Here is a 19,077-nt window from a genome sequence, read left to right as displayed (position 1 = left end):
AAAGATCAGCAGTGCATTGCAATATTTTTTTTTCCAAATTGCACCTCAAGCATGTCTGTAAAGCCAGTGGAAGTGCCCTAATGGAGCATCAGTGCAAACTGAATCAGTTTGCTGTCTGCATACAGATAACCTTGGGCTTGCCTGACTTTTTTTTCCTTGTGGAATATTTTTCCCTTCCAGAAGATGCAGGAAGTTAATTTCTTGGGCAAGGGATGTGCAGACATCTTCCTTTTCTCTTTTGTTTTCTATTTTTGCTGAAAGTTTAGAAAGTGGCTGGTGGCGGATATGCCGACGCTATATATTATATAGTTTTGGATTCCCATTGATGGTGTCCTGAAAGATGCTATTCCATTTCTGAATTTTTGTCTTTCAGAAATTTCACAGTGGATGTTTTCTAGTAGATTAGTTTTAAATAAAAAGAAGACTGGAATTTTAGGAGTGGGTAGATTATTTGTGCGGGGGCGGGTGGAGACAGTGATAGTTATTAATATCTATTTCCAATCAGGTTAGAATCCTGGGTGTTGATTTTAACTCAGCAGGTTCTGAGGACATATTTACAGCTTAGGAAACTTCATCAATTAAAACTATTTAGATTGCCAGGCTTTGTGTACAGTGGCAATGGCCACATTATTGAGTAATATGGATTACTGTAACGTTTTGTTATTGGGAATTAAGAAGATGTGAGGCAAAATTGCTTTTTGGGAAAAGCCATTATGAAAGTGCTAGACCTTTATTAATGGCTTTACACTGGTTACCTGTACATGAACAAATTCAATTTAAATTGCTTGCTATAGTTGTTAAGTGTATGCATTAGATCCAGAATATTTGTGTAATAAACTGAAATGGTATGTACTAGGGTGGCCATTAAGATCTTTGCAAGGTTACCAGTTAGAAGTCCCGACTGCAATAAAGAGTCATTGTATTGCTAAAAGGATGTTTTCAGCAATAGCGCCTGATTTCTGGAACAAATTGTCAATTACCATCAGAGCTGAGACTAATTATCTTGAGTTTTACAAACTATTAAAAAAACTTTGTGTTTCCAGAAGAGGCTGTAGGTATCAGTTGACAGGCATGCTTTAAAATGATTACTAAATTTGTCTGAATTTATTTTGTTTTGGTATTTGGTATTTTTGGCTGCTATAAAAGAGGATGCTCCATTTTGTACAAGATCACTCCTTGGAGCTATGAGAGCATGTGACAGCAGCTCTTCCAGCATGCTGCTTTAGGAGAACCCAGCTCCCCTCTATCTGAAGGCTCCAGGGAGGATAATGCCAGCTATGTTTCTGGGATTCCTCCTGCCAGGGCTTGGGCAGAATCTCAGCGAGTACCTTGGCATTACTGCAGTTCCACTGCTAGTGAATTCATATGAGCTGCATTGTCTGATGCGGGACTGAAAAAATTGCACCAAGCAGCATTGTCATCTATTGATGTACTGACGGTTTGGGGGATTCTTTTGAATGTATTCAGCTACCTCATGTCTGGAACCCACATTTTCTGTATTTGCCAGAAAATACATGAGACGGACTCAAAGGGAATGAATCCAGTAACTTTATTTGGAATTACACGAGGTCAGGGAGGGTGGAGGATTGGATAAAGAGCGACCACAAAGCCTACCCCAGCTGAATTGGAAGGACAGTGTAATAGATTATCTGCATTTCCTCAACCAACATATTAAAAAAAAACAAACCAACTCCTGATGCAGTACGCTAATGGTATGCTAATACATTGGGAGCTTGCCTTGTATCTGTGAAGCCTTGAACCTAAAAGTATGTAACTAAACCTGCTTACATCATTTAAACCTTTGTGTTAATGCTGAAGAGAAGGGACCTGTAATCCGGTACCTAACCCTGCAAACGTAAGCCAGGTTGTATCTGCTTCTGATAAGCAGCCACCCGAAAATGACGCTGCACTATTCTGGCATGAAATGAACCACCACCACCCCCACCCCATCCAAATCACCTTGTCACAAAAGTGGTAACCTCCTCCCCGTTGGAGCGTGACAAAATTTATGGAGGGCCGCCAAAGTGCATTCTACAATAAAACCCAGTTGTGGAATGGCTTAATATACAGACACATCTACTCCTGCTAGGAATGTATGTATGTTCATTTTGATTTTCAAAAGTATGCATCTAAAGTACATGCAGCAATGGCTTCTCCACTCCTTAGAATGCCTCTCTGCGGTTCATGTAAAAGCACGCTGTGCATCCTCTTCTGCATATACTTTTATACGCACAAACCCACAATTTACAAAAGCTTTTTAAAAAAATTTCAGCCCGAAAGTTGTGCCTGCAAAACACATCATGTTTTACGCACATAAATGTTGAGTACAAAACCCTGATGCCACCAATTCCCATACCCTAACTCCATTAACTTTACTCCACCTCCGACCAGAAGTTCCAGTTTTAAGAAAATATATGTAAAGCCTATGCACCTCTTTATACTGGAGAGTAACAGCTAGTTTATGCCTTCATTAACATCGGATTTTCAGTCCGCGCGCAATTTTTTGTCTATAAAATTCCTTGCAACAGTGGGAGTTCAATTTATGCACAAAACTGCGCCCTGATGCGGCATCCTAGCGCCCCTTATTACATAGCTTGTAAGTCCTCTAGACTAGCATTTCGCTGTTTTTGCTACAAAGCAAATTAAGTCTTCATTTCAGGTGGGAGCCGAGGTGCAGCATCATGATTTTTTTTTTTTGCTTCCAACATAGCCTATTGTCTTGGCATTTCAAATCATTGCATAGTCCTATGTATTTCAATGGGAGATGAAGCCATGAACATTATTTTCACCATTGCAAGCGAAAGGAACCAACTAGCCTTTCCCGAAAGCTGCTGGGAACTGCTGGAAGGAAAAAAAATCGGACAATAGTCTTTCAGGGTTACGAACAGATCGGATTTTCAGAATAAGCAAACTATGTAACCCCGACCATTAACTAGAGCCACTACAAATAAAATAAATCTTAGCCATATACATTTTGTACTTTCTGACGGTCATGCTCCTCAGTACCCGTTCCCATCCAAAGCCAGCGTAACAGAGCCCCAAAAGAATAAAAAGAAAATGGCCGACCTTCCCATGCCTGCCTTTTAGCGCAGTTACATTCTAAAATGGGCCGATCGGTGCCAACCAATCACAAAGCTGAAACCAAAGTCACACAAATACCAAGAACAGAAAGGCGGGATCTTAAAAAATCATCCAATCGGTCGTGTGTTACTACTAGAACAGTTTTAGTGACTGACACTCCCGCTCATCCAATGCACAACGAGAGCAAGTGACTGGCGGCTGCCGCAGCCAGCAGGCAACGTGTGGGAAACTCGTCCAGGCCGCGGTCTCTGCGGGGCGCCATATTGTAGCTGTCTTTACTGCCCGTAGAGAGTGGAGCGGAGGACATGGTGAAGATGGCAGCGGCTGGAGGTCGATACTACGGTAACGAGGGCGGTCGAGCACCCAAGAGGCAGAAAACCGATAACAGCGAGCATGGAACGGGTGGCGCCGGTGGAGGAGGCGGCGGCGGCGGCGAGGTAGCACCGGGGGTAAGAGGGTTCTGGGCTTGGAGGCCACGAGGCCGGGTAACGGCCGTTAGAGCCTGGCGGGACTCAGCCCTTCTTAAGAATTTGTAGGCGGAGTAAGAGGGTTCCCGTTTCTCAGTGACTTCTTTTTTTCCATCCCCTGGACTGGAACTAAGGAAAAATCATCTGGCGGAGGCAGAAGAAGGGGAGCCCCTGGGCCAGGCGCGGCAAGATGGCAGGAGAGACAGCGGGGGAGATGGTGGGGGATGGGCAGAAGGTGAATGGGGATCGGGGTTACAGGGAATGGCGTGAGAGACTGAAGAGGTTGAATGGGGGAGGAGGGCCGGAAATGATAAAGATAAGGTGGACTTGGAGGGGGAATAGGATCACAAGATTGGGGAAGGGGGAATGGATGGCGGGGAAGGGGAGGATATTTCAGCAAAAAAGGAAAACAAATTTGCCATCGGTAGCAGTTTTAATGATGGTCTTAGAACAATTGTAAGAGTACTAGTTTCTAATTTTCAATGCTGTTTAAAATTAGTAGAGATGCTTCTTATGGTTTATTAGCTTCATTTCTATTTTGAAAGAGAATTTACTCAAGTTGGGCAATCACAATTTAAATAAGCCTGAACAGTGAGGAAGCCTTGCAATTAGGGCCTTATAGATGGAGTATAGGATAAATAATCCTTAAAATCAACTTTTAGTTGTGGGAAATTTAGGTGTGATGGAATCTGATTATATGGAATTGCAGTTTTGTTTGTGATTTATAACATGAGGCAAATATTTCTTATAGGAAAATTATGATGATCCTCATAAAACCTCTGCATCTCCTGTGGTCCACATAAGGGGGCTGATTGATGGTGTTGTGGAAGCTGATCTTGTTGAATCTTTGCAGGAGTTTGGACCCATTAGGTAATTAAAAAATATTTAATGTTTGGAGTGTTAATTTAGTTTATAGTTTCTTTTTTAAAAAATACAGCATGCAGTTTGTGGGCTGATAATAACTACAGTGCTATGTAGAAAGTCCCGGTTTATCTGAGTCAGATCATCTGAAACTGAGGATGCTGTACAGGCAGAGTTTGAGGACACCAGGTGGCTGGATTTAGTTCCTGTAATTCAGGATTTACATAGTAATGACGGTAGAAAAGACCAAAATGGTCCATCTAGTCTGCCCAGCAAGCTTCCCAAGGGAGCAACTGCCTCTCCGTACAGGTTACCCCCAAGATTTTTTATTTCTTCCCATCCTCGAGCCTTAAGAGATCCACAGTGTTTATCCCATGCCCCTTTGAAATCCTTCACGATTTAATTCTTCACCACGTCCTTGGGAAGGGCATTCCAGGCATCCACCACCCTCTCAGTGAAGAAATATTTCCTGACATTGGTTCTAAGTCTTCCTTCCTGGAGTTTCAAATCGTGACCACCTAGTTCTACTAAATTGTTTCCAATGGAAAAGGCTTGTTGATGACCATGGATCATTAAAACCTTCAAGTATCTGAAGGTATGTATCCTATCACCCCTGCCTCTCCTCTCCTCCAGGGTATACATATTCAGGTTCTTCAACCTCTCCTCATAAGTCAATTAATGGAGAACAACCACCACTGCTACAATAACCAGACTAGTAATCATGGGAGGGTAGATCTAAACAAATCCCTGTTACCCGTGAATGAAGGCTCATGGTGCCAGAATCAGAAAACTAGTTTTCATTGCGCTGGAGGGGAAGAGAACTTCTGGGCCAAAACAATCTTTGTATGTATATTTGCCACTCTGGGCACTTACAAGTTAGAACATAAGAATTGCCTTGGTGGGTCAGACATTCAAGCCCAGCATCTTATCTCCAACAGTGGCCAGTGCAAGTTGCAAATATTTATTTAAAATCATTTATTATCGCCTATCAGATTAAATCTTCCTAAGCAATTTACAGCACGTATTAAAACAATTAAATACACAATTTCTTCAAGAATAAGAGATCCAATAAAGTAGATTTAATTCCTGTTTCTCACTCCCAGGGTTAGCTGTAGCTTTCTTTATTCTACTTGGCTGCTAATGTGTTATGGACAAGTACCTCCAGGTACTTGTCCAAACCTGTTTTAAATCCTTTATGCTAGTCATCTTGACCACGTCATCTAGCAACAGATTCTCAGTGCGTCGAGTGAAAAAGTACTTTCTGTGATTTGTTTTGAATCTGTTGGTTGTTAGTTTCTTGGAGTGTCCCCTTGTTTTAGTAGTAGTTGAAATAACTGTCCAGAACATAAGAAAATGCCATACTGGGTCAGACCAAGGGTCCATCAAGCCCAGCATCCTGTTTCCAACAGTTGCCAATCCAGGCCATAAGAACCTGGCAAGTACCCAAAAACTAAGTCTATTCCATGTAACCATTGCTAATGGCAGTGGCTATTCTCTAAGTGAACTTAATAGCAGGTAATGGACTTCTCCAAGAACTTATCCAAACCTTTTTTTAAACACAGCTATACTAACTGCATTAACCACATCCTCTGGCAACAAATTCCAGAGTTTAATTGTGCGTTGAGTGAAAGAACTTTCTCCAATTAGTTTTAAATGTGCCCCATGCTAACTTCATAGAGTGCCCCCTAGTCTTTCTACTATCCGAAAGAGTAAATAACTCACCAAGGAGCGATACAGAGGCATTATGACATTTTCCATTTTATTCACCATTCCCTTTCTAATAATTCCCAACATTCTGTTTGCTTTTTTGACTGCTGCAGCACACTGAACCACCGATTTCAATGTGTTATCCACTATGACACCTAGATCTCTTCCTTGGGTTGTAGCACCTAATATGGAACCCAACATTGTGTAATTATAGCATGGGTTATTTTTCCCTATATGCATCACCTTGCACTTATCCACATTAAATTTCATCTGCCATTTGGATGCCCAATTTTCCAGTCTCACAAGGTCTTCCTGCAATTCATCACAATCTGCTTGTGATTTAACTACTCTGAACAAAATGGCGTCCTTTATTTACCTGTTCCATCCCACTTGTGATTTTCTAAATTTCTATCATGTCCTTTCTCAGCCATCTTTTGCAAGCTGAAGAGCCGCAGCTTGCATAGCCTCTCATCATAAGAGAGATGTTCCATCCCCATTATCATTTTTGTCGCCCTCCTCCACTCTTTTCTAGTTTAGCAATTTCTTTCTTGAGACTGGGTGACCAGAACTGTACATAATACTCAAGGTGCAGTCGCACCCATACTTGATAAGCAATATGATGCTTTTTATTCTCCTTCCTTTTCAGATTATTCCCAACACTTTCTTCTTTTTTTTTTTTTACCTCCCCTGTGCACTGAGCAGAGGATTTCAACTTATTGTTCTCAAGTGCCCAATACAGAACCTATCATCATGTACTTGTAGTTGGGGTTATTTTTCCCTATGTACATCACTTTGCACTTTTCCACATTACATTTCATCTGCTATTTACCGTATTTTTCGCTCCATAAGACATACTTTTTTTCCCCCAAAAGTGGGGGGAAAATGTATGAGCGTCTTATGGAGCGAATATTAAAAAAAAACTAAAAATCTAATAAATCCTGACTCCCCCAAGACCTGCCAAAAGTCCCTGGTGGTCCAGCGGGGGTCCAGGAGTGGACCAATGGCAGTGGTAGCCCCTGTGACATAAGGGCAAAGGGCCGTCGGCGCCATTTTGATTACTGGCAGCCGACAGCCCAAGTCCAGGAGAACGCTTCCGGACCACTCCTGGACCACCAGGGACTTTTGGCAGGTCTTGGGGGGGGGGGGGCAGGGGGCGGGGTTGTAGTAAATTAATTTGGCAGGTCTGGCGGGGGGTTAACTAATTTAAAGGGTTGGGATGGGGTGGGTTCCCAGAGAAAGATAAGTTTTCTGATCTGGGGAATGGACCGAAATGGCCCTCCCCAGACCCGAAAATAAAATGGGGAGAGAAAAAAATGTTATGCACTCCCCTAATTTGCTCCATAAGACGCACAGATGCCCGGGGACAGAGCTGGTTTAGCGCAAAAAAAATTTTTTATTATTATTTTTTTTAATTTTCCCCCTCTGAATCCTAGGTGCCTCTTACGGTCAGGTGCGTCTTAATGGAGCAAAAAATACGGTAGTTGCCCAGTCTCAAAGTCTCAAAATCTGCTGTTTTAACAACTTTGAATAATTTTGTCATCTGCAAATTTGACCCTCACTCATTCCTTTATTCCAGATCATTTATAAATGTTAAATATCACAGGTTCCAGTACTGATCCTTGCGATACTCCACTACTTTTCTCTATTTGGAAAACTGACCATTTAGTCCTACCCTCTGTTTCTGACCTTTTAACCAATTACCAATCCATAATCGAACACTGCTTTCTGTCCCATGATTTTGTAATTTCATGAGTCTTCCACGGGGATTTGTCAAATGCCTTCTGAAAATCCAAATATACTATATCAGCTGGCTAGAAAAGGTCTTCCCTGTACGTACCCAGATCAGTCCAGATTTCTGGGTTTTGCCTCCCCTCCAGTAGATGGAGATAGAAAGTTTTACTGCCACTTAAGACGAGGTGCCACCTGCAGTCCCTCAGTATTTCTCTGTCTCTTGCAGATGGTGGAGGTGCAAATAAAAAGGAAAAATAGAATTTATATATTCGCCTCTTGGGGTTCAGGGACCCTGTTTATCTCATATCCCTTGCTGCGCATGGCTGATTCCCGGGATCCCGGATCACTCACCCTGAGAGATCAATGGAGTCTGCTACCTCTGCTCAGAGAAGTGCCCCTTTCCCTGTACGTACCCAGATCAGTCCAGACTGTGGGTTGAGCCTCCTTTCCAGCAGGTGGAGACAGACTAAAACTGAAAGGATATCCTATATGAGGACAGAGCCTATCCTGTAACCCTTCAGTATTCATCTGTCTCCAGCAGGTGTAGCAGCTCACCCTTCGGTCTCCTGCTCTAGGCTAGTCAGCCTTTTCTTCATGGATCAAGCAAGTACTTATTCCTTAGGGATCTAGTGTGATCTTCCTGTAAAAAAAAAAAAAAAACTGACAGGGAGTTGTAGCTTTTCTTTGGCGCAGGAGACAGTCCCGTCTCCTGGCTCTTGCCGGACTCAGGGGGGCTTTGCCCCTTGTGCGCTGCACAGCCTGAGTCCGTAGCCGCTTCCAGGTGTGGGGACGGAGTCTGGTGGTCCAGGTCTCGTCTCCCCCTCCTCTGGCTGCCGAAGGGGCTTAGTTCCCCACTGCTGTGCTCAGTCTGTATAAAAAAAAACAAACAAACAAATAACCAGTTAAAAGTATTCAAATTGCTTTTTAACTTACTTTACAGCAGAAGACCCATTTTGTTTTTCATTTTGGTCTTCAGAGGGCTTCAACCGGCAGCCAGAAAGGCAGGAGTCAGCAGGATTCCCCCCTGCTTCACTCTGGGCCTGCAAGCTGCCAATCAAACTTTTTTTTTTTCTGCAGTTTTTTTCTTCAGAGCAGCTCTCTTTATGCTGAGGCAGGCTGCCTGCCTCTCCTGTGGTCAGCCCTCGTCGTGATTTTCGCGAGAGGGCCTCTGTTCTGCTTGCCTGCTGGGTGGGGAAGGTCCCTCCTTGGCAGGGCAGGCAAATTTAGTCCGGGGATCAAGTCCCCACAGCATAGCCAGGCCGATTTTTCAGCGGCTCCGTTTTCGGAGCTGCCTGCGGCGATTTGTTTTTCTCAGTTTCCCCCCCGATTTGAGCCCCGTGGCCCCCAGGATGAATTCCCTGATTTCCCCCCCCGGGAAATATAGGGCCCATATTTCAACGGAATTTGTCCTCCTCCTGCATGAAATCTATTTAGCCCCCCGCCCCAGGAAAGTTCTCAGAAGAATAGAACTCCATCGGGGATCTGTGGTTCTGGTAGCACCCGAGTGGCCGTGCAGGCCGTGGTTCGCAGATCTTGTCAACCTGGCGACGGATGGACCTCTGCGGCTAGGCCACTTTCCTCAGCTTCTCCGGCAGGGGCCCATATTTTTCGACCAGGCCGATCGCTTCTGTCTAGCGGCCTGGCTTTTGAACGGCGACGCCTGAAGCGTAAGGGCTACAAGGAAGAGGTCATCTCCACCTTGCTGCGGGCCCAAAAGCAGTCGACATCTCTGGCTTACATGTATCTGGAAGGTTTTTGAATCTGTGCGGAGTCTGGTGTCTGTGTGCTCTGCCCTGGTCTCGTTGGTCCTTTCTTTTCTCCAGACAGGGCTTTCCAAGGGGCTTTCTTTTAGTTCTCTGGGCATACAAGTCTCGGCTCTCTCCTGGGTCTGGTAGAAGGCCATTCCTTAGCGGGACACCCGGACGTGATTCGGTTCTTGAAGGGAATCAAGCACCTACGTCCACCTTACCAGTCCACTTACCCGTCGTGGAGTCTTAACCTGGTCCTCCGGGCCCTTTGTGTGGCTCCGTTCGAACCTCTCCGTCGCGCTATGTTAAAGGATTTTACGCTCAAGACTGTCTTCCTCGTCTCTATCTCCGAGATCCAAGCGTTGTCCTGAGAGATCAATGGAGCCTGCTGCCTCTTCTCAGAGAAGTGCCCCTTTCTTCCTCTGTTCTTTTAAAGTTGTCTATTAAAACAATTTTTTTTTACTTTGGGGCACAGTGTCTAGAAAAGGTTTACTACCTACATAGCAACATAGAAATGATGGCAGAAGAAGACCAATAGACCCATCCAGTCTGCCCAGCAAGCTTTCACACTTATTTTCTCATACTTATGTTACTCTGACAGCTGAGTTCAGGGCCCTTATTGGTAGCTTTTGATTCTAATTTCCTTCCACCCCCGCCATTGATACAGAGAGCAGTATTAGAGTTGTATCAAAGTGAAGTATAAGGCTTAATGTTTTGAGGGTAGTAACCATCGTATTGAGCAAGTTATCCCAATGTTTGTATACTCATACTGCTCAGATCAATGCCTTGTTAGATGTTGGCTGGATGTAAATCCTAGAGATGTGAATCGGAACCAGAATCGGTTCGGATTTCAGTTCCGATTCACATCTCTAGTAAATCCTATTTCTTCATCCCCCCCTTTCTGTTGAAGCAGTGAGCTGTGCTGGATATGCTTTCCAAGTAAAGTAACAGGCTTAATTGGTTCAGGGTAGTAACCCCCGCAACAAGCAAGCTACTCCCACGCTTATTTGTTTGCCCAGGCTATGCTACCTTGTTGGTTGCTGCCTGAATGCAAGTCCTCTTTTCCACATTTCCTCTTGCTGTTGAAGCATAGAGCAATGTAGGAGTCTTATTAACCGTGTGAGCATGTATTGAAAAGGGTATTAATCACTAGGTAGTAGCCATCATTCCTGCAAGCCACAGAAGCCCTCAAAATTATAAATTAATAAAAGTTATTCCTTAGCTGGACACTGGACAGTTTGCCTCCTGGCACAGCACAGCCCAATCCAGTACTGCAGCTGCAATATTCAGTCTTTAACGTTCTCTTCTGTGGTACACAAGTAATGTATATTTAGGTTGTAGCAAATGACTTATGATGATCTCTTTGCACAAAGGTTTCTTTTTAATGTGTGTATTAAACTGTCAAAATCTCATCTTCCCGACTTTTATGACAGTTCGCTACAGCTACCAAATGTGAAATAGCTTGGTGGTGGCGTAGATCTGCTGCCCCACCACTGGCTTCCATGTGCTGTCGTCTAGAGAGGGTGTATTATAAGGAGAAGCTCATAGCCCTCAAGTATGACACACTTAAGATTTGGGAAAATGTGGAAGCTTTACTCTCCATGATTAAGCATGACAAAGGGAGTTTCCAGTTTGAGTTGAGTTCCACTCCAATGGGTGCTCCCTAATGCATATTGAGAAACTGCTACTTATACCCTCTGGGGGGGGGGGGGGGGGTAGGGGGAAAATAGTTATTTGGGATATATTTAAGCTGTTTCAAAAATTGAGTATATACGTTGCTTAGCAAATGTTATGACTCTGTTTTTGAATGCTCTTACTTTTGTCCTGTTCAGGACCTTGTGGTGATGCATTGATGTACTTTTTTTTTTTTTTTTTGTTATTGAGCATTCAATAAATTAAATGGTGTAAAAGAAAGTCTTCCTTTCTTCCAGTTACGTAGTGGTGATGCCCAAAAAGAGGCAGGCCTTAGTGGAGTTTGAGGATATTCTTGGTGCATGCAATGCTGTGAACTATGCTGCAGACAACCAGATCTACATAGCCGGACATCCAGCATTTGTGAACTATTCCACGAGTCAGAAAATATCACGCCCAGGCGATTCTGGCGATGATTCCAGGGGTGTCAATAACGTGCTACTCTTCACCATTCTCAATCCCATTTATTCTATCACCACGGTATGTAGGAGCTTGCATTTAAATATTGTAAGATTGCTATAACCTTCAGTGCAGTGGTATATAGATTTTACTGGTCAAGCAACATGTAGTTCTGACTTTTCATACTGGCCTACCCAAAAAAATGTTTTACTGGTCCTTTAGCCAGTAGTTTGTTTTGGTTTTTTTTAAAGACACAGTCCTTGCCTCCCAAGACATTTGCAATTCAAGTTCAGACTTCTTGTGACTAGTAGAGACCTGCAATTCTTTAAGAAACTAATGCACACTTAAATGATAGGGTTCTATTTTCCTTGCTTTTCTAGGATGTCCTTTACACAATCTGTAATCCTTGTGGACCAGTTCAGAGGATTGTCATCTTCCGGAAGAATGGAGTCCAGGCAATGGTGGAATATCCTTTATTTTTTTTTTTTAATTTATCTTCCTGTTTTACAGCATTAGTTTCAGGAAATCTTTCACTTATAAATCTTCTTTGAGGACATGGGTTTGGGACTTCTCTTGCACTCCCACCAAATTCTTGGATTTGGGATAATAAAGGTAGTTCCCTGTATGTATCCAGATCAGTCCAGACTGCTGGGTTTGGCCCCCCCCCCCCCCCCCCCCCCTCCCTCTAGCAGATAGAGAGCTCCACTGATTGATTGACATGAAAAGAGGACACCACCTTCGGAAGAAAAGAAGGAACCGTTTGTAAAGAAACTTCCGAATTGGAGATCCTCAAAGGGTTCCCGGCAGGAAAGAGCTTGGAGTTCTGAACTCTACAAGCCAAAGTAATGGCGACTAAAAAAAAAATCACCTTCAAGTTAATATCCTTCAGTGTCTCCCTCTTTAAAGGTTCAAAAGGTGCAGCACACAAAGCCGTAAGCACCAAATTCAGACTCCGAGGGACAAGGTTGTTTGACCGGGGGACGCAAATGCTTCACTCTTCGAAGAAAACGCGCTACATCCGGATGAGCCGCCAACATTCCACCTTGCACCGACCAACACAAACAACCAAGAGCTGCTACCTGAACTCATAAGGAACTGCACAATAAGCCCTTGGACAGACCATCTTGAAGAAAACACAGAATATCCGATACTGAAGTTCGGGTTGGCGAAACATCCCGTTCTAGACACCAGGACTCAAAAACCTTCCACACTCTAACGTACGCAAGATTAGTGGATGTTTTACGTGACCGGAGGAGAGTAGAAACTACCGCAGGAGAATAACCCTTGCCACTTACACGGCGCCGTTCAAAAGCCATGCCGCTAGGCAGAAGCGCTCGACTTCTTCCAAACACACGGGTTCTTGGTGAAGAAGATCTGGAACCTCTGGAAACTGTAGCGGACCTGCCTCCGCTAGATTGAGAAGGTCCGCAAACCAAGGGCATCTCGGCCATTCCGGCGCTACTAAAATTACTCGCGCCGGATGACGCTCTATCCGTCGGAGTACTCTGCCGATCAATGGCAAAGGCGGGAATATGTACAGAAGAACGTCGACCGGCCAGGGTAGAACCAGGGCATCTACCCCTTCCGCTCCTGTCTCTCTTAGAGAGTAGAACCTTGGAGCCTTGGTGTTCTGAAAAGTTGCCACGAGAGCCATGCGGGGTCTGCCTCACGCTATGCATATGCGCTGAAAAGCGTCATCCAACTCCCATTCCCCGGGATCGAGATGATGCCGGCTGAGGAAATCCGCTTGCACGTTGTCCATGCCTGCAATGTGAGACGCCGCAATGCTAAGTGTTCCACTCAGCTGATAACTGACTCTCTTCCACAGCCACCGGGTGGCTCCTGGTTCCTCCTTGGCGGTTGATATACGCCACCGTGGTCGCATTGTCAGACAACACCCGGACTGCTCTCCCTTGCAGACGTGGACAGAAAGCTTGTAATGCTAACTATACTGCCAGAGTCTCCAACAGATTGATCGACCACAGAGATTCCTTGGGAGACCATAGGCTATGTACTGATCTCCTCTGGCACACCGTTCCCCAGCCGGAGAGACTGGCATCCGTGGTGACACTGTCCATTCGGGCACATCCAGAGGACCCCCCCGGGATAGATTCTGTTACTAGCCACCACACTAGATTGTCCCTCGCCGCTGCCGTAAGAACATAGAAATTGCCATGCTGTGTCAGACCAAGGGTCCATCAAGCCCAGCATCCTGTTTCCAACAGAGGCCAAACCAGGCCACAAGAACCTGGCAATTACCCAAACACTTAAGATCATCCCATGCTACTGATGCAATTAATAGCAGTGGCTATTCCCTAAGTAAACTTGATTAATAGCCGTTAATGGACTTCTCCTCTAAGAACTTATCCAAACCTTTTTTGAATCCAGCTACACTAACTGCACCAACCACAGCCTCTGGCAACAAATTCCAGAACTTAATTGTGCGTTGAGTGAAAAAAGAATTTTCTCCAATTAGTCTTAAATGTCTTGGAACTCAGTTCAGACACTGGGTTCCAACGGGACAGTAATGCGTACTGCAAGGGCCGTATATGAGCATACGCCCAGGGCACCAGCTCCAATGTTAAAGTCATGGATCTGAGAACCTGTAGATAATCTTGGACCCTGGGAGTACTCTTGAGTAACAAGCCTTTCACCTGGTCTTGTAACTTGGAGATTTATTTATTTATTTATTTTTGGTTTTTATATACCGGAAGTTCCTGTATAATATACATATCACTCCAGTTCACAGATAACAGAGATAACTATCGCCGAGATGGCGGTTTACATGGAACATATAGAACAGTTAATCTATTATAAAGTAGATGTGCTCCATAGTAAGAAACTCATCCCTTCTGAGTGTCGAACAGCGCTTCAAATATTCCAAGGACTGAGAGGGTACGAGCCTGCCCTTTGAGAGGTTGACTACCCAGCCCAGCGACTGAAGAAGCTGTAGTACTCTGTGAATCGCGTCCCTGGCCAGTGCTTTCGATTTTGCTCTAATTAGCCAGTCGTCCAAGTAGGGATGGATCAGGAGACCTTCCCTCCGGAGATGGTCCGCCACCACCACAAATACCTTGGTGAATGTCCTGGGCGCGGTTACCAGACTGAAGTGTAGAGCCTGAAACTGAAAATGCTGGCCCAGAACCGAAAAAACCTTTGGTCTGGACGGATGCCTATGTGCAGGTAAGCTTCCGTAAGATCCAGCGACGCTAGAAATTCTCTCTTTCTTACCAAAGCAATGACTGACCACAGAGTCTCCATGCGAAAGCGAGGAACCTTTAGACAATTGTTCACGTTCTAGAATGGGATGAAAGGAACCTTCTTTCTTTGGTACCACGAAATAAATGGAGTAGCGACCCTTTCTTTGTGCTTCTGGAGGAATGGGGACTATGGCTCGCAACTGCAGAAGCCGCTGCAACGTCGCCCGCACCGCTACTCTTTGCGGCATACCCGCAGGGGGAGACGAGAAACCGAACTCGGGGCCTCTGTGTAAAATCTAAAGCGTAGCCTTGTTTTATCATGGACAGCACCCACTGATCTATAGTCACCTTGGCCCACTCCTCAAAAAAACAGGGACAGTCTGCCCCCTACTTCCGGTACAGAGGAGTGGACCGGCGCCCCTTCATTGAGAAGACTTGGACCCTGAGGAAGGCTGAGCAGAACCAGGTCTGCTGAATCTTTGGCCCCAAAACGGCTGGGACCAAGACTGCTGCTTCGCAGGAACCGAACAAAAGGAAGATGTGGGCGCCTTCGGTCTGTACTGCCGATTCCCTCTGAATCTGGTGCGGGACGAAAAGAAACCTCGTGAGCGAGGTCTGTCCTCTGGTAAACTATGCACCTTGTTATCTCCCAGGGACTGAATCATATCTTCCAAGACCTTTCCAAAGAGCAGCTTACCCTTTAAAAGGCAAAGATCCCAGTTGAGCTTTAGACGACACGTCTGCTGACCAGTTTCTTAACCACAAGAGCCTCCGGGCGGAGACCGCAGACACCATGGACCTGACTGACGTCTGTAAGAGGTCGTGGAAGGCATCAGCGCAGTAAGCCACCGAGGATTCCAGACTGTTTGCCTGGGCAGCTTCCTCCTCCGAGAAGCCTGTGTTGGCTTGCAATTGCTGTACCCAGCGGAGCCCTGCTCTCATAGCAAAATTACTGCAAATAGCTGCTCGAACTCCCATAGCGGAGACCTCAAAAATCCTTTTGAGCTGTACCTCCAACTTTCTGTCCTGTAGGTCTTTGAGCGCAGTCGCTCCTGTGACAGTAATCGTGGTTTTCTTGGTGACAGACACCGCCGCGTCTACCTTAGGGACTTGCAGCATCTCTAAGGCCTCCTCTGGCAGAGGATATAGCTTATCCATGGCCTTACTGACTTTCAATCTGGGGTATCCCATTCCCGAAACAAATCTGTAGCCGAGAAATGAAAAGGAAAAGCTGTAGCAGGACCTCTCAGGCCCATCAACACAGGATCCATCTTACCAAGATTGGATTCCTCAGGAGGACTGTCGATACCCAGCTCAGTGAGCCTAGCTGGAATAAGTGGTGCCAATTCCTCCTTACAAAAAAGGCATACCACCTTAGGGTCATCACCCTCGGCTGCCTGGGAGCCCCTCTCTGCCTGTTGTGGATCCTGCTTATCCGCTCTATGCGGGATCTGGGGTTGGGAATCTGGATCTCCGTTATGAGTCCAGCCTGGAAGAATCCGTATCTCCCTGCGGACCCCTAGTGCGGAGGGGACGCTTAGGCTTGACAGGCCCCGCATCCTTATGAGACTGTGCGTGCTTGGACGCCCGGGACTTATTCCCTAGGGAGTCAGGCTTTCCCCTTCATGCAGCTTCCCTGCTTTCTTTGCTTTAAATGCTTTATGCAAAAAAATAATGGAGGAGGACTCGGAGGTATCAGAAGTCCCCTCAGGACTCACCTCTGGGCCAGGAGAAGCAGGCTGCAGTGATTCCCTGTCCTCAGGGAGCTTTGGCTGAGCAGGAAATCACCCCTCCCCCATGGCTGCCTGCATAGCAGAGCGGAACAACTGCAAAATGGCCTCTATTCTCACGCTTAATTGAAAAAGATCTTGTGCAGGCTGAGCAGCCCCTGCTGACATCGAGGAAACTCACAGCAATCTGTCTTTCTGCACTTTTTTTTATCTTATCTGCCCCCCCCCCCCCCCCCCCCGTAAACATGCTGAGCCGCACGCACGACACGCAGTCAACCGCGGCATCGGAGGAGCCAGTCAAAATTCGCAGAAAAATTAAAATTTAAGCCCCCCCCCCCCCCCGACCTGAAAATGCGGCGAAAAAACTCCCCTTTGAGAGGGAATGAGGGCCCGACAAAACAAAGTAAAAATTCAAAACTTTTTTTTTTTTTTTTTAAATTGAGACTTGCCTGAATTGGTAACCAGGATGCTGATCTTTTTGGGTGGAGTGAGCCGGGCTCCCCGGTATCGCACCCACGCTGCCCAAAGTTAGAAATAGAGTCCTCAACCCTCGTTGGCAGCTGCCTCAAACCAGCAGGGGATGGCCCTCTTAGCCTGCCTACCCTCTGGGAGGCTGAACACAGGAAACACTCTTTAAAGAACCAAACTCCTAAATTCAGCCAGACAAAAAATACTACCAACTAATCTGACTAAATCTCTCAAATTACAACTCTGACCAGACTGTAGGTTTTGCACCTCCACCATCTGCTAGAGACAGAGAAATATTCCTGGACTGTAGGTGGCACTCTCCTATATATCAATCAGTGGAGCTTCCAGCCTTCGGGGGTCTAGACCAGTCTGATCCTTTATTGGGAGAATTGCGGAAGCTGGATGTTCGCAGGGCATTACTGCAATATTTGGAGGTTACTAATGAGTTTCGTATGTCTGGCCATCTTTGTGCTATGGAATGGTTCTCGACGGAGTCTCAATGGCTTCAAAAGCTACTATTGCTCGATTGGATGAAAGAGGCTATCAGCTCGGCTTATTTGCTACAGGGTAGATCTCTTCCAGTTGGACTCCAGGCTCACTCTACTAGGTCACAAGCGGCGTCCTGGGCGGAGAGTAATTTAGTTTCTGTATAGGAGATCTGTAGGGTGGCAACGTGGAAGTCACTGCATACTTTCGCAAGGCATTACAGGTTGGATGTGCAAGATGCAGAATCGGGAGGATTTGGAGAAGGTGTTCTGCGAGTGGGCCTCTCTGGATCCCAGCCCAGATAAGAACAGCTATGGTACAGCCCAGCAGTCTGGACTGATCCGGGTATGTACAAGGAAAGGAAAATTAGTTTCTTACCTGATAATCTTCGTTCCTGTAGTACCACAGATCAGTCCAGAGTTATGCAAGTGGGGGAGAGTCTGCTCATTTTTCTTCCTGCAGAGATTTGATTTGATTAACCTCAAGTGGTTCTACAGGTTCAGATCTTACAGGGGTTCAGTGACCCGGTTGTAATTTTTCTAGTTCAAGAGTTAGTGTATATAGCTATGGTATCTTATGGGAGCCATCAATCATTGTCATTACAAAATACTGCCGGACTGTAGGTGGCACTCTCCTATATAAGGCGGAGTTTTGTATTAAAAAACCCAGCAGTCTGGACTGATCCGTGGTACTACAAGAACGAAAATTATCAGGTAAACTAATTTTTCCTTTGACTACATTCTAAACCCCTAGCGTCTGTCTTGGCAGATCTTTTCATTTCAGAATATTGGTTTGAAATATGCTGTGTTGTTTTTCCTAGTCTTTTCCTTAACTAGGTGAACATTTGACTCTGTGCAGAGTGCGCAGAGAGCAAAGGCCTCCCTGAATGGTGCTGACATATACTCGGGCTGTTGTACTCTAAAGATTGAATATGCAAAGGTAAGTAGGTATGAGAACTGGTATGTCAACTGGAAAAGGGAGCATATGGTCTGTCAAGTTAGGGGGGGTGGCTTAGATTGGCAATCACTAAAACGTTTTCACTGTAGTGTTTGATAGCTGGCAGGGGTTCATTGGATATTGGCATAACTGTATTTGTTCATTTTTTTAAGGATTGTTGTTTTTTTTTTTTTGTAAGGTTAAAAAACCCTGTCTTTAGGAGAGTTTTTGTGTATGCATTGGCTAATAGAATTAAGGAACATATTTCTAGTCTTCATGTTGTGAACTCTTAATCTTTACTAAAATTTGTTTTTCTACAGCCTACACGCTTAAATGTGTTTAAGAATGATCAGGATACCTGGGACTATACCAACCCCAATCTCAGTGGCCAAGGTAACCTTTCTTGGAGGGCTTTACATTTTTTTTTGTACATGCTTTGCTTGCCATTTTCTGGAAAGCATAATTAGATGAGCTTTCATGTCTTCTAATGCCAAGGAATTAGAAACATAGGGCAGCCTAAAATGAAATGTCCTACATATGGGGAAGCTAGTCTTTTGGATAAAATAGAATT

General features: G+C 45.1%; 1 protein-coding gene and 1 long non-coding RNA gene across 6 annotated transcripts in view; one reads left to right on the top strand and one right to left on the bottom strand.

The window, feature by feature from the left end:
* Positions 1–1,535: 1,535 nt before the first annotated feature.
* Positions 1,536–3,239, bottom strand: LOC115073264. The gene is made up of 2 exons (XR_003851961.1): positions 2,972–3,239; positions 1,536–2,841 (listed from the first exon to the last, which is right to left on the bottom strand). It is a non-coding gene; the product is annotated as an uncharacterized LOC115073264 (long non-coding RNA).
* A 37-nt stretch (positions 3,240–3,276) lies between these two features.
* The window catches only part of HNRNPL (heterogeneous nuclear ribonucleoprotein L), a 36,525-nt gene continuing 20,724 nt past the window's right edge, over positions 3,277–19,077 (top strand). The window contains exons 1-6 of one of the 5 annotated variants that reach the window (XM_029571559.1): positions 3,277–3,510; positions 4,298–4,418; positions 11,527–11,767; positions 12,067–12,152; positions 18,413–18,509; positions 18,827–18,899. In XM_029571559.1, the coding sequence (XP_029427419.1) occupies positions 3,387–3,510; positions 4,298–4,418; positions 11,527–11,767; positions 12,067–12,152; positions 18,413–18,509; positions 18,827–18,899 (742 nt within the window). In that variant the 5' untranslated portion in view covers positions 3,277–3,386. Of the gene's footprint in view, positions 3,531–4,297; positions 4,419–11,526; positions 11,768–12,066; positions 12,153–18,412; positions 18,510–18,826; positions 18,900–19,077 lie in introns of all 5 variants that reach the window. The other 4 variants (XM_029571558.1, XM_029571557.1, XM_029571556.1 and 1 more) reach the window with 4 other exon arrangements.

Source organism: Rhinatrema bivittatum, chromosome 11, assembly GCF_901001135.1.
Source record: "Rhinatrema bivittatum chromosome 11, aRhiBiv1.1, whole genome shotgun sequence".
NCBI lineage: Eukaryota > Metazoa > Chordata > Amphibia > Gymnophiona > Rhinatrematidae > Rhinatrema > Rhinatrema bivittatum.
Note: the sequence above shows the minus strand (reverse complement) of the source record. Positions and strands in the feature narration are given on the sequence as shown.